The 14,196-nt window shown below is 40.7% G+C and overlaps 1 protein-coding gene across 1 annotated transcript in view; it reads left to right on the forward strand.

The window, feature by feature from the left end:
* The window catches only part of ADAM12 (ADAM metallopeptidase domain 12), a 346,313-nt gene that overhangs the window by 23,856 nt on the left and 308,261 nt on the right, over nt 1–14,196 (forward strand). Inside the window, exon 2 of the mRNA XM_084634670.1 lies at nt 11,259–11,392. Within this exon, the coding sequence (XP_084490796.1) occupies nt 11,259–11,392 (134 nt within the window). The remainder of the gene's footprint in view (nt 1–11,258; nt 11,393–14,196) is intronic.

Genomic DNA, 14,196 nt, shown 5'->3' on the forward strand with positions numbered 1-14,196 from the left:
AAGTTCAGTTTTGAAATATTTGACTTAACTATGCTTTTCACTTTCAGTCTGTGCCAAACATGTGCTTGAATGACTGATGGAGTCATATGGTTCCCTGAATAAAGCACTTTATTGTGCACAGTCTTGGAGCCTTCCAACTGTTGTATTACAGAAGCTGGGAGATTAAGATGATCCAATGTCTTAGGGGGCATGTTCCACAATGAACATTTTATTTTTGTGTAAGGATATTTCCCCCCCCCCCTCTTTTAAACTGTCACTGGTTTGTTCAGCTGGCTTGTCAGTGACACTGACCACAGTGACCTTCAGCTTAGAAGAGTAGCATACTTTAAAGCTTTCATTCCCATGTTCATGTTAATTTTTTTAACATATATTTTCCACAAAATTTATGGGACTGTTTTGGAGGCTGTTCTCTTTTGCAGACTATTTCATTAACAAAAGTTAAATTTAGGAAGAGCAAGTGGTGACATGAAATAGTTCTTAGAATTAGAAAACTGAAATATTGAAGGGTACGTTTTTAATGCTGCTTATTTAAAGGGATCAGTAAGACTTAAACTCCTATTTCTCATCTGAGCAGTCAAATCTCATGAAACTGAGCAGTGTGAAAGATCAAGTGGACATGCTACAAAACCATACGCAGCTTAGTTCAAAGTTGGCAGACCTGTCAACTTAGAGAGAGGATCTTTTTTGATTAGAAGCAGAAGGAACAGAAAATTAAATTCAGAAGTGCATGGAGTCCATCTCTCTACTGCTTGTCCTCAGGCTCATCAAAGGCGTTTGACTTTTTTCCCCCTCTTCTTCAAAATTTTATACAAAAGTAGTTATTTTGCAGGGGGAAGGAAAGAGTTGTTTGTTTGCAATGCTTAAATGCCTTGGGGAACGGGTGAGAGAATTTTACAAGTTAATACAATTCTGTGTGTAGTAGATGGGATTATTTTTAATGTGTCTGAGTACTGTTAGTAGGGTAATGGGAAGTACCTCAGCAGACTGGTAGGTCTCTATTGTTTGAGCCAGGAAAACAGTGTGTGATTGGGCTGGTGGTTAGAACAAAATACTAGATGAGTTGTAATCCAAGCCAAACTACCAATCATTTGACTCTTACTTGTGCCTCTGAAACCGGCCAAGACAAATATGCGCAAGAATTCTTACAATACAGTACAACAAAATAGTGTCCAGTGGATCCTCTCTCTCAGAGCCTTTGAAGCTGATCTATAAAATACTCTTCATATCTGTCATGGTGACCTTTTGGTTCTTATTTCAAGACACAGTGAAATTTTTATGTATATACACTTAATGCACTCTATGACTTAGGGATATTTTACAAATGGCACAACATTTTACTAAGCATAGTGCTAATAGTAACGTTGTGATCACAAATCCTGGTGCCGAGTCCTTTCTTATGTACCATGGACTGTGTTCTACCTTAATATCAGGAAAGCATAAAATCTACACAGCGAATATGAAAAGGCTGAGTCATCTTCTCAAGCACAAAAACCATAAGGACCTTATTCTGATCTCACCAGAATAAACTGTGCAATTCCATTGAAGTCAGTGAAGTTATAAGCAGTGCAAGTGAGATCAGAATCAGGCTCTTAATTATCAAAGGGTGTCATAAATATAAAGGGAAGGGTAAACCCCTTTGAAATCCCTCCTGGCCAGGGGAAAGCTCCTCTCACCTGTAAAGGGTTAAGAAGCTAAAGGTAACCTCGCTGGCACCTGACCAAAATGACCAATGAGGAGACAAGATACTTTCAGAAGCTGGGAGGAGGGAGAGAAACAAAGGGTCTGTGTGTCTGTCTATATTCTGTCTTTGCCGGGGATAGACCAGGAATGGAGTCTTAGAACTTTTAGTAAGTAATCTAGCTAGGTACGTGTTAGATTATGATTTCTTTAAATGGCTGAGAAAAGAACTGTGCTGAATAGAATAACTATTTCTGTCTGTGTATCTTTTTTGTAACTTAAGGTTTTGGGGGTTCTCTATGTTTTGAATCTAATTACCCTGTAAGGTATCTACCCTGATTTTACAGGGGGGTTTCTTTATTTCTATTTACTTCTATTTCTATTAAAAGTCTTCTTGTAAGAAAACTGAATGTTTTTTCATTGTTCTCAGATCCAAGGGTTTGGGTCTGTGGTCACCTATGCAAATTGGTGAGGCTTTTTATCCAACATTTCCCAGGAAAGGGGGGGTGCCAGTGTTGGGAGGATTGTTCGTTGTTCTTAAGATCCAAAGGTCTGGGTCTGTAGTCACCTAGGCAAATTGGTGAGGCTTTTTACCAAACCTTGTCCAGGAAGTGGGGTGCAAAGTTCTGGGAAGTATTTTGGGGGGAAAGGTGTGTCCAAACAGCTCTTTCCCAGTAACCAGTATTAGTTTGGTGGTGGTAGCGGCCAATCCAAGGACAAAGGGTGGAATATTTTTGTACCTTGGGGAAGTTTTGACCTAAGCTGGTAAAGATAAGCTTAGGAGGTTTTTCATGCAGGTCCCCACATCTGTACCCTAGAGTTCAGAGTGGGGGAGGAAGCTTGACATGGTGGCATAGTGGTGGGATTAACCTGAAATCATTTTGAGATCAATTTGAGATTTTTTGAACTAGAAATACAGATTTTAAATACAGATTTTTTTTTTCCTTTGGAGCTGCTAGAAAAGCAGCTTGTTTTCTCTCTGCTTTGGAGCCAGAGCTGAGACAAAAGGGGATTATCTTTGTGAATTGCAGGTTTTCTTTGCCTGGAGGCAGGGTACTTAACTCCTGCAGGGAAATTCACAGTCTTCCAACCCAGACTTTTTTTTTTTTCCCCTAAAAGTGAATAGGGAGGGGGGTGTTCTACCCATTTGCCTGGAGACAAAAGTGGCAAGGTTTTTTTTTTTTTTTAGGATTTTGATTTTTTTGTTTTACAAGGAGCACAGGTTTGAAAAGGAAATTTTTTTTTTCCTTTGGGCTGCTGGTAAGCAGGTTTCCAAGTAGTTGGAGGTTTTTTGCTTTGATTTGGGCCCAGAGCAGAGACAAGGGAATTGTCTTTTTCTGTAGGCTGACAATCATTGTCAGAGAATAGGTATTCTATTCCAGCACAGCAAAATTTTACAGCCAAGTTTTGTTTATTTCTAAACCTTGGGTGTAAGGTTAGTTAAAACAGAGAGGTTAGAATGACAAAATCCACGGCTCGACACAAGCTGGAATTAGCCAGATTTCAGGCTGCGGAAACACAAAGGGAACATGAAAGACAGATAGAACTCATGCGGCTGAAGAAGGAGGAGAAGGAACAAGAAAGGGAGGCAGCGAGAGAGGCAGAACAACACCAAGCGGCTGCTCACAGGAGAGCTATGGAAGCAAGGGACAAAGAACTGGAGGAGAAGGAAAAAGAGAGGAAGTATGTGGCGGAGATGGAGAAGATAAAGGCTCAGCAGAATATCCCAACAAACCCTAGTAATCCTTCTCCAAGTACCACTTCCCATCCCAGAAAGTTCCCCACCTACAAGGCAGGCAATGATACTGAGGCCTTCCTAGAAAACTTCGAAAGGGCCTGCCTTGGGTACAACATCTCTACTGACCAATACATGGTAGAGCTGAGGCCGCAGCTCAGTGGACCCTTAGCTGAGGTGGCAGCTGAAATGCCTAAAGAACACATGAACAAGTATGAACTGTTTAAATCCAAGGCGAGAGTCAGAATGGGGATAACACCCGAGCAGTCTCGTCGGAGGTTCAGAGCCCTAAGGTGGAAACCAGACGTGTCATTTACCCGACATGCCTACCACATTGTGAAACATTGGGATGCCTGGATATCAGGAGCAAGTGTTGAATCTCCAGTAAATTTGCCCTTCCTAATGCAAATGGAACAATTCTTAGAGGGGGTTCCTGAGGAAATAGAAAGATACATCCTAGATGGGAAGCCCAAAACTGTAATCGAGGCAGGAGAGATTGGAGCCAGATGGGTGGAGGTGGCAGAGAAGAAGAAAACTGGTCGCAGTTGGAGTGGAGACCAGAAGGGACAACCCCAGACCACACCCTATTACTGGGGGCCGCCCAAAGCCCCACCTACCTCCCAAAGAACCCTCCAGACCCCTTATCGTCCCACCACCCCATTCTCCAGCAACCCACCTCGCCCCAGTGACCCGTCAGCTGGACGATGTTTTAAATGTAACGAGCTGGGGCATGTAAAGGCCAACTGCCCCAAGAACCCCAACAGATTACAGTTCATTGCACCAGAATCACACCAGAGGTCTGCAGGCCCAGATACGTCCCAGATACCCTTGGAGCGGAGGGAAACTGTGAGTGTGGGCGGGAAGAAGGTCACCGCGTGGAGGGACACCGGAGCACAAGTGTCAGCTATCCATGCTTCCTTAGTGGACCCCAATTTAATCAACCAAGAGATCCAAGTGACGATTCAACCCTTCAAGTCCAACTCTTTCGATTTGCCTACAGCCAAGTTGCCTGTCCAGTACAAGGGCTGGTCAGGAACGTGGACTTTTGCAGTCTATGATGATTATCCCACCGCTAACACCATGTCAAGGTTCCTCCCCCACTCTGAACTCTGGGGTACAGATGTGGGGACCTGCATGAAAGACCTCCTAAGCTTATCTTTACCAGCTTAGGTCAAAACTTCCCCAAGGTACAAAATATTCCACCCTTTGTCCTTGGATTGGCCGCTACCACCACCAAAGTAATACTGGTTACTGGGGAAGAGCTGTTTGGACACACCTTTCCCCCCAAAATACTTCCCAGAACTTTGCACCCCACTTCCTGGACAAGGTTTGGTAAAAAGCCTCACCAATTTGCCTAGGTGACTACAGACCCAGACCCTTGGATCTTAAGAACAGTGAACAATCCTCCCAACACTGGCACCCCCCCTTTCCTGGGAAATGTTAGATAAAAAACCTCACCAATTTGCATAGGTGACCACAGACCCAAACCCTTGGATCTGAGAACAATGAAAAAACATTCAGTTTTCTTACAAGAAGACTTTTAATAGAAATAGAAGTAAATAGAAATAAAGAAATCCCCCTGTAAAATCAGGATGGTAGATACCTTACAGGGTAATTAGATTCAAAACATAGAGAACCCCTCTAGGCAAAACCTTAAGTTACAAAAAAGATACACAGACAGAAATAGTTATTCTATTCAGCACAGTTCTTTTCTCAGCCATTTAAAGAAATCATAATCTAACACATACCTAGCTAGATTACTTACTAAAAGTTCTAAGACTCCATTCCTGGTCTATCCCCGGCAAAGACAGAATATAGACAGACACACAGACCCTTTGTTTCTCTCCCTCCTCCCAGCTTTTGAAAGTATCTTGTCTCCTCATTGGTCATTTTGGTCAGGTGCCAGCGAGGTTACCTTTAGCTTCTTAACCCTTTACAGATGAGAGGAGCTTTCCCCTGGCCAGGAGGGATTTCAAAGGGGTTTACCCTTCCCTTTATATTTATGACAAAGGGTGACTCTATTCTGAAAGGTGACTGTATAAAAATGGCTCCTCTTTACTAATCAGAACTTTTTCCCTTGTGTATTCAGGATCATATCTGCTCACTTCTGTGATTAAAATAACATTTTACTAGTTTCTTCACTTGTCAGCCCTGGAGAGCCAATAGGATAGGGAACATAACTGGAGACCAAGCCAGACATGTAGAGCAGGCTGGGCTGAGTTGTGAAGGACCATGAAGGTGAGGGCAAGAAATTTAAAATTTCTTCTCATGGTCAAGGGGAATCCAGTGAAGCAATTTAAACTGTGGGAGGAGTGACAAGGTGTAACTGATAGACAAGGACATGGTTTTGTTTGTAACATTTTGAAGTGTTGGAGGAGAGTGAACTTGGTATCTGGGAGGCAAGAGAGAGAGAGGTTGCAGTAGTCAAGTGGGAGATGACATGGAGGGTGGACCAGTGTTTTACCTTTGAGTGTGGAAAGGAATATTGTGGAAAAAGTAGCAACAATATTCATGCATGTGTGAGACGAGGGAGAGGTCAAAGATGACGCTGTGTTTGTGAGCCTAAGAGACAAGGAGGATGGTGGTGACAGGGATTGGGAATAAAAGTAAGTTGCATTTTGGTCATATTGCGCATGCGCTGACAGTGGCTGTCCAAGGTAATACCTGTTAGAGAGGTGTGGCTCTGAGTGCAGAAGAACAGGACAGGCTCAGAGAGGTAGACTTTTATCTCTATGTTGACAGCTCACTATAGTAGAAACCATGGGAGCAGGTGAAGTCTCCAAGGAGTAAGATGTAGAGTGGGGAAAAGGAAGAAGCAGGGAGAGAACCCTGTATTACTTTTATGGAGAAAGGAGAGGGAAGATGAGGAAAAGTTAGCAAAGGAAGCAGTAAAAGAGGTAAGAGAAGTAGAGAGAGAGAGAAAACAGTGAGGGGACTGGATTACAGAAGCAAAAGGAAAACAAGGTGTTCTAAAAGCATATGTGATCAACAGCACTTCAGTAGAATGTGAAAGAAGTAGAGGACTTGAGACTTAGCCCTGGTCCGCACTCCATAGTTAGGTGGACATAAGGCAGCTTATGTCGACCTAACTGTTTCGGTGTACACACCACAGCCTTGCTCCCGCCAGCGTAAGTGCCCTACTACACTGTTATAATAACTCTGCCTCCACAAGAGGCATAGGGCTTATGTCGGTATAGTTAGGGTGACGCAGTGTCCATGTAGACACTGTGTTACTTACATGGGTTGTTGGCTGTCATTCATATCAATTTCATGGCTCCATGCTGGAGTCCTTACCAGGGCTCTATTACATCAATGCATACTACATTTGTGAATTTTTTCCACATTCTAATCACCTTGCTCAGATCTGTATGCGAAGGCTGGATTTGGCTGTGAAATGTTCTGGGATAACTTTATATGAATGATTCTATATAAAAATAACCTGTGTTGGAGTCTATAAAATACTATAGGCCTGATCTTCATGACCCATCCACCAGTTTAACTCCACTGATGTTGGGAGAGAAGAATACAGTCCTTTGTCTAGAACTGTTACAGGTTCTGGTTTTGTGTTGGCTGGATTAAGATCCGGAGTGTATTGTTTTCTACCTTTAGTGGAAATACCTTGCCTGATGCATCCTAGTACTTAGGCAACTTAGTCTTTTTCACAGCTGCCTCACATTGGTGGCTCATAAGCATCCTGTGATCAACCCATATACCCAAGTCTTTCTCCTCCTCTGTCACATAAATCCCCAGCTTACACCAAAAATTCTTGTTAGTCCCTAAGTGCATGACTTTGCAGTTCTAAATTTCATCCTGTTTCTATTACTCCAGTTTTCAAGGTCCTCCAGATCTTCTTGTATTTATTGCGGTCCTCCTCTGTATTGGCTATATATCCCAATTTTGTGTCATTCTCAAATTTTATTAGCAGAGTCTCACTTTTTATGCCAAGGTCACTAATGAAAATGTTAAATGAGACTGTTCCCAAGAAAGATCCTTTAGGAATTCCACTAGTAATCTCTCTCCAGCCGAACAGTTCACCTTTCAGTATGACCAGTTGTAGTCTCCCCTTTAACCAGTTCCTTATCCACCTTTCAGTTCTCCTATTAATCCCCATCTTCTCCAATTTAGCTGCTAATTTCCCATGTGAAACTATATGAAATGACTCACTGAAATCCAGATAGATTAGATCTACTGCATTTCCTTTGTCTAAAAAAATCAGGTATCTTCTCAAAGAAGGAGAGATTAGGTCTGGTACAATCTACCTTTTATAAAACCATGTTGTTTTTTACCCATAATTACTGTTTACCTCTATGTCCTTAACTACTTTCCCTTTCAAAATTTGTTTCAAGGCCTTGCATACAATTGAAGTCAAACTAACAAGCCTGTAGTTTTGTGGATCACCCTTTTTCCCTTTCTTAAAAATAGGAACCGTATTGGCAATTCTCCAGTCATAGGGTATAGTAATAAAAACCACAAGTTTATAGATTTATTAAAGATTCACCCTATTAAGCTTGCAATTTAATGTGCCAGTTCCTTTAATATTCTTGGCTGGAGATGATCTGGGCCCCCCGTTTTAGTCCCATTAAGCTGTTTGAGTTTCCACCTCTGATGTGGTAATTTCTACTTCCATATCCTCCTCGTTCCACTTAGCAACCCTGGTATCATCCCATGTTGAGCCATGCCTAGATTCTCTTTAATCTTCACCCCATCCTCTGTGTTTAGCAGTCTCCTGAGTCTCATTCCAGTACCTTAATCATAAAATCATTTTCCCGCACTTGAGTTAACTTCTGTTTTAACCTGACAACATGGCAGTAAAACCAGGCTCAATATGTGTGGGTTGAGAAGGCAATTAATAGATTAAGGAGAAAAGCAGGTAAATCCATAAAAACCAGACACGTCTCATGAAATTTTTTTTCTATTCAAGCTGGCTAATGACTTTTGTTACTCTTATACACAGATTCTCTAATTAGTCCACTCATGGTGAAATCAGCACCAAATGTTAATTGAGCTCAAATTGATTTAGTTGGTGGTGTTCCCGCTTTGAGCAGCGGATTGGACTAGATGACCTCCTGAGGTCTCTTCCAACCCTAATATTCTATGATTCTGTGATTCAAATACACATTGGGCCGCCTTTTCCCTTTAGGAGGAAAATCATGGCTCATTGCCTTTATTTCAGATACCCTGGAGGGAGCCCTCGCAGTGGAATCAGGGGGGTTCTACTGTGGAAGAATGTAGGCAGGATTCTGGGGTCCCATACTGGTGGGCCTCATTCTATGTGGTGAGGATTCCCTGGTGTTCATTACTATGGTGGAGGCTGAGGGAGGAGAACTGCTTCAGCCATCTAATGCTTCCTCCAATTAGCTCTGCTTCACCACCAGCATATCTGTCCAGTGTCCAGCTCAGCGACTCAGGCTGGACACTGATATGGGATTGCATGGCTGTGTCTGAGGGCGAAATAGGGTCCACCGTTCGAAGCTGTATTTCTGTGTTCCTTTTCCTTCTGTTCATTGACTCTAGACACCCTTTCTTTCAGGCTTCTTTTGACTGCTTGACTTCTGTTTGCATTCCCCCTTTTTAATTGGATTGTTATGGACTCTATTTTAATTTCTTTACTTATCTCTCCACCAGACACCCTACCATATATCTATATCCCTTTATTCAGAATAGGCACCATAGCTCCTTTTCATATCCACACCTTTTCTCATCATATTAATACCTCCTCTCTCTCTATTTTCTTCATTATCCTTTTTTTGTCTCTCCAGGTCATACTTTAAAGCATTGCAGTCAAAGTCTCATTTTAACTCTTTCTCTTTTTAGCCTGCAGCCTACTTAACTTTTATTTCCTGGAGTGTTTACATTTTTTGTCAGTTATACACTGCTGTACCACTGAGCAATGAGTGGGTATGTAGATTTGTAGTGAAAGCATTGCATTGACAGGTGTACTCTGTTTTGTACAATATTTCAAGAATAGGAACTACTTGTGAGGGACAAAGGTAGCTGTTTCTCTTCCTTCACCTGTATGCAGCTGTGTAAAGGATAGACCAAATTTTAGAGACTTTGCAAAGTACAGAGAAATGATACTGCAGCTAGAGGTGCTCCATATCCTAAAGAGGGGGCATGGCTGGATGGTGTGAGGCAGGAGTGTAATAAGAACCTTGACTTTCTTCCCTCCCCCCCACCCATGCCACTTGGGAACCATCCCATCCTATATAAATTAAGATTTATTTTTAACACCAATCCAGAGCCTGTGACAGGGATTTTTAGAGCTGTTCTCTTTGACAAGCATAATACCATTAGTATTTTTGGATAGAAAAATGCCCAGTAAATTATGTTACATGCAGATGGCTTTTTTTATTTTTTGACACTGTAATATGAACCTAAGTAATCTGACTGTGTAGGTAGAGCATTAACTCAGTTAGGGCTTATGTTCTCTCTCTCTGATATTTTCTTCACTGATGTGCATCCTGGACATGTAGGGATTCTAAATACTTTGTAACTTGCTTGCGTGTCTAGATAGAGGAGTTTGAGACCGCTAAGATAAGTGAGTATTAAGGCTTTTGGTGAACAAATTTCATATTAACTTGTTAAGTGGAGCACAACTGCAGATTTCCACATGGAGAAGGATAACATGGGGTAGATTAAAAGGTATTTGGGGAATAATAAAAAGTCTAGGATTAAAATTGCTAAACCCTTTATGCACAATAAACTTGGAGGCTTCAGTAACGTAAAACTGTATCATTATGTCTGTGCAATGACTCAAATGCTCAAACTATGAGGACCAACTGACTCAGCCAAAGAAATGGAAAGAACATAAGAGGAAATCTGTGATCATCATCTATCTTTTAGGAACTAATACTATGTAACAAGCATAGTAGGAAGCTTAAATTACCCAAGAGAAATCGGGGATCTGGTTACACAGAAGAGAAACCCTATCTACATTTTTATGTACACGGTAGGTCTGATCATGCGAACATGCAGCTGAAGGGCAATGATCCATCTCCCTGTTAACTTCTTACCTTGAATATGGAATAATAATCCTGATAAAATCTGAGCTATACTAGCTCATCCTCTTTCACGTCCCTCTTTAAGGCTCCCCTTAGCCATGAGGTCTGCAGAACCCAATTTGTTGATTGTGGCTAGACAGACCAGCTATTTCACTTGCCCTTCTTTCCTTCTCCTACCCCAAATTTAAAGACACAAAAAATAAGTACAATATAAGTAACTAACAAAACAGGGTCAATTCTTTACCAGGTTCATTGCTCCTCATGTTGTATCTCCATGTCCTGCCCTTTGTCTGTGTCTTTAGACTGTAAGCCTTTTAGGGAAGGGATTGTCTCTTTTCTGTGTTTGTACGACATCCAGCACAACAGGGCCTCAAAACTGATCAGGAGCTTTGAACGCTACCGTAATACAAATATTTACTATACTACCTCTGTGTCATATTAAATAGAGGCTACTGTTATTAATTAATACTCTACTTTGCAGTATGGAGTAGGGGTGCAAATATTATGGTATGGCACCAGGGCTACACATCTCGTTTTAAGATTGGGGGGGTATTCAACTGCTCACAAGCTACTGTTGCTCTTGTTCTGCTACCTCGAGCCACTGAGTCCTCCTTTTCACTCTCCCATCCAGCCTCTATTTTCATTGCATTTTTTACAGAAGTGCAAAGTTTGCTGAAAAGTAGAAATAGCCTTAACAGCCAGAGGGTTCTGTCTCCTGTTCTCTTAGAATTCTATGAGGATTTTGCCATTGATTTCAATGGAAAGAAGCATCTGCCTGTTATGTTTTCATATTTCATTCTTCCTTGAACTTACTGTGTTTTGAAAACTTTTTTTTCCTATCCCAGGAGAGAATGTGGCCAGTAAATTGGAATCCTCCAGGCAACAGATGTCAAAGACCCAGTCAGAACATTATGAGATAATAATTCCCTACATTTTGAATGGAGAACAATGGAAACCAATAAATGGCACTGATTCAAAGGTTAGTTTTCATTTTTCTAACTATTATAGGACAACATTGTGCAATGACTGAAAGACTTTACATGAAATCAAATGACTATATACGTCACCAATAAAATGTCTGCCAGCTAGACATGATTATTTGCCTGATTTGAATGAAATCTTTAAAAAAAAAAAAAAAAGTGAGATCTTTGAGTGGTTAAAATGAACATTTGCCTCAATTCAAAGTGACATTTTATTTTTGATAGAAAAAAGTTAAATTTCAAGAAACCTCTCTCAGAATACTGTGGCTAACATTAATTGCTTGAAATCTATTGACAAGTTTTGACAAACATTTGTGGGTTTTTTGTTCTTCAGATAGGAATCTGGGAAAGAAAGCACAGGGATAACTTTGGAAGGGAAGGAGTTTGAAAGGTCGCTTAGGGAAATGGAAGATTTTAGGAAGGTTAGGGAAGATTTTTTTGTAAAAGGCAAGACTGGGCTTAGTAAAAAGTCAGTGTATGCAACTGACTATATGCTACTTTTACGCACCCGCTCCCTTACAAATCCTGAGACCATTTACCCCTGGAGTAACTTAGAACATATATGTAGCTACTCTGTGACAAGGACTGCTCCCTGTTGCTTACCATAATGTTGCTTGTTAGAGCTAGCTCAAGACATTGCGTATCGCCCATAGAGAAATTTCCACCTAGTCATGCTGCTCAAGGAGCAGCTAAGGGAAGGAATTCTGACCTGAGTCACAGTTGCTCCCTGCTTTCCTGCCTTGCTTCAGGGGGGAAATCTGCAACTGGCTATAACCAGTTAGATTGCTTCCCCCTTAGTGGTGGCTTAGATCTGGTGGTCAGCACTGTAGAGGAAGGTGGAGCCAAGCAACTACCCATTCCCAGCCCCACCCAATTTCACTCCCCTACATGGTGGAGGAGGACCAGCCCCACTGAGCTTTCTCTCCCCTCTCATGCACATGTTGGTGATGTTGGACTACACAAAGGAGTAAGAGGACATTTTTATGCTCCCTTAGTCTTCTGCATGAGCATATAGATCAAGTGCCCAGCTTGCTCCCTAACTTTTGTATGCAAATTTTTGTTTTGTTCCAGTTCACTTTTTGAATTATTCCAAAAGTCATGTATGAAAAAAATGTGTAAAATTAAACAGAAGCTTAGCACACAAAAAAAGCAGAGTTGTCTTGTAATTTAAAAACCTTTTACAGCGAAATGGTATTAAATTACCTTAAGAGTTCTCCTTTTGAGGGATACTGCTTTTGAGTTGTGCTAACTAGCAATTGACAGAAGTGGCTGTGAAGAGATTTTAAAGCAATGGACTAGACTTCTTTTAAAAAAAAATTCATATTTAAATTTTGCTTCCTTTTTTTTACCCCCTAAATTGGAAAGAAAGAATAGTCGTATCGTTTTTGAATTTGAATGTCTGTTCTGACAAGACTGATGATGTTGTGAATCTGTAAAAACATGTGAAATATTATGAGAGAGAACTGGGATGGCTTTGTCCTAAATGTATGTGCAAGTCTATTTTTAGAACATTTAATTGGAAGCAGATGTTCTCCTTGTAGAATACTTTAGGCTGCTGTAGTTTTCTGAAAGGGTTACAATTGAGTACCTTTTATGTAAGTAATGATAATGATTTATATCATTAATTTGTTTCCCAGATTTGCTTGCAGTTTAAGATGAACATTAGAAAAGATTTGTGGTTTGGTAGACAGATCCATTTGCTGTGTCAGCACTTCTTAAAAATATTTCTCTTCCATGGAAACTGTTATAAATTAAATACATAAGTGCAGATCAAGCTGTGGGAAGAACAACAATGTTATGCTGGTTGAGGGAGAAAAATTATGAAGAGCTTTTCATGTTATTGATCAAAAGCAGGAAAGTTAAACAATGTGTTGGAAGTTAAATAAGATCCTTTGTTCTTTACTTCTTTTGAAAGTGTGCCACCATTTTTGTTTTGTTTTACTGTATATGCTAAGTGAGAGGTAACCAGGGGAGTTACACTGTTGTAGAAAATATAGAAAGGTAAACAATTCAGTCATTGCGTGTGTGTAATGCTGATGTATTAGTTACTTGGGTACGTACTTCAAAATAGATAATTACACTCCACTCTATTCACCCAGGCAGTAATCTACTTTGATCTCAAAAACTTTAAGGTAGGTTGATCCTGCTTATCACTTGTATGGGAGACCATTGAATTAAACACACAGAATTGTGTTGGTCATTCAGTAGATCACAGTAGCTCTGCCCCCTCAAGGAAGATTCTCTTCTCAATTATTCCAGTGCTTGGTGGAGCTACGCCTGATTTACATTGGAGTATCTGAGATCAGAATCTGGTCCTGAATTAATACTGAAGCAGTGTCTCATGCAAGGGTCCACCCATGCAGAATAACCAGCAGAAGTGGGGCAATAGTGCCCAGTCTTGCTTAACTGAAATCAGTTACTCTGTCATTGACGGTAGTAGGATTGGGACTCAAACTCTCAGCAACCAAAATTGTTAACCTTCTTAATTGCAGCCTATTTTTTATAAACATAACTGACGCATGAACTTTCAAGGATACTTAACAATATGGGAAGTTCAGGGAGAAATTACCAGCCATTTTCAAGCAAGAGGGGATTAAAATAAGTGGTAGGGGAAAAAACAAAAATTTCAAATCAGGATAATTTGAAATGACCTATAATTCAGAATTAGTCCAGTGATTTTTTTTTTCAAACTGTGCAGAAACAAAGAAGAATCTTTATAGTGGAAGTTGGAACATTACTATGGAAACGGTACTGCTTCTCTGTAAAATATGTGTGTATGTATATATATTAAACATACATATCC

The sequence above is a fragment of the Lepidochelys olivacea genome, assembly GCF_965140295.1.
Source record: "Lepidochelys olivacea isolate rLepOli2 genome assembly, chromosome: 7".
Classification (NCBI taxonomy): domain Eukaryota; kingdom Metazoa; phylum Chordata; order Testudines; family Cheloniidae; genus Lepidochelys; species Lepidochelys olivacea.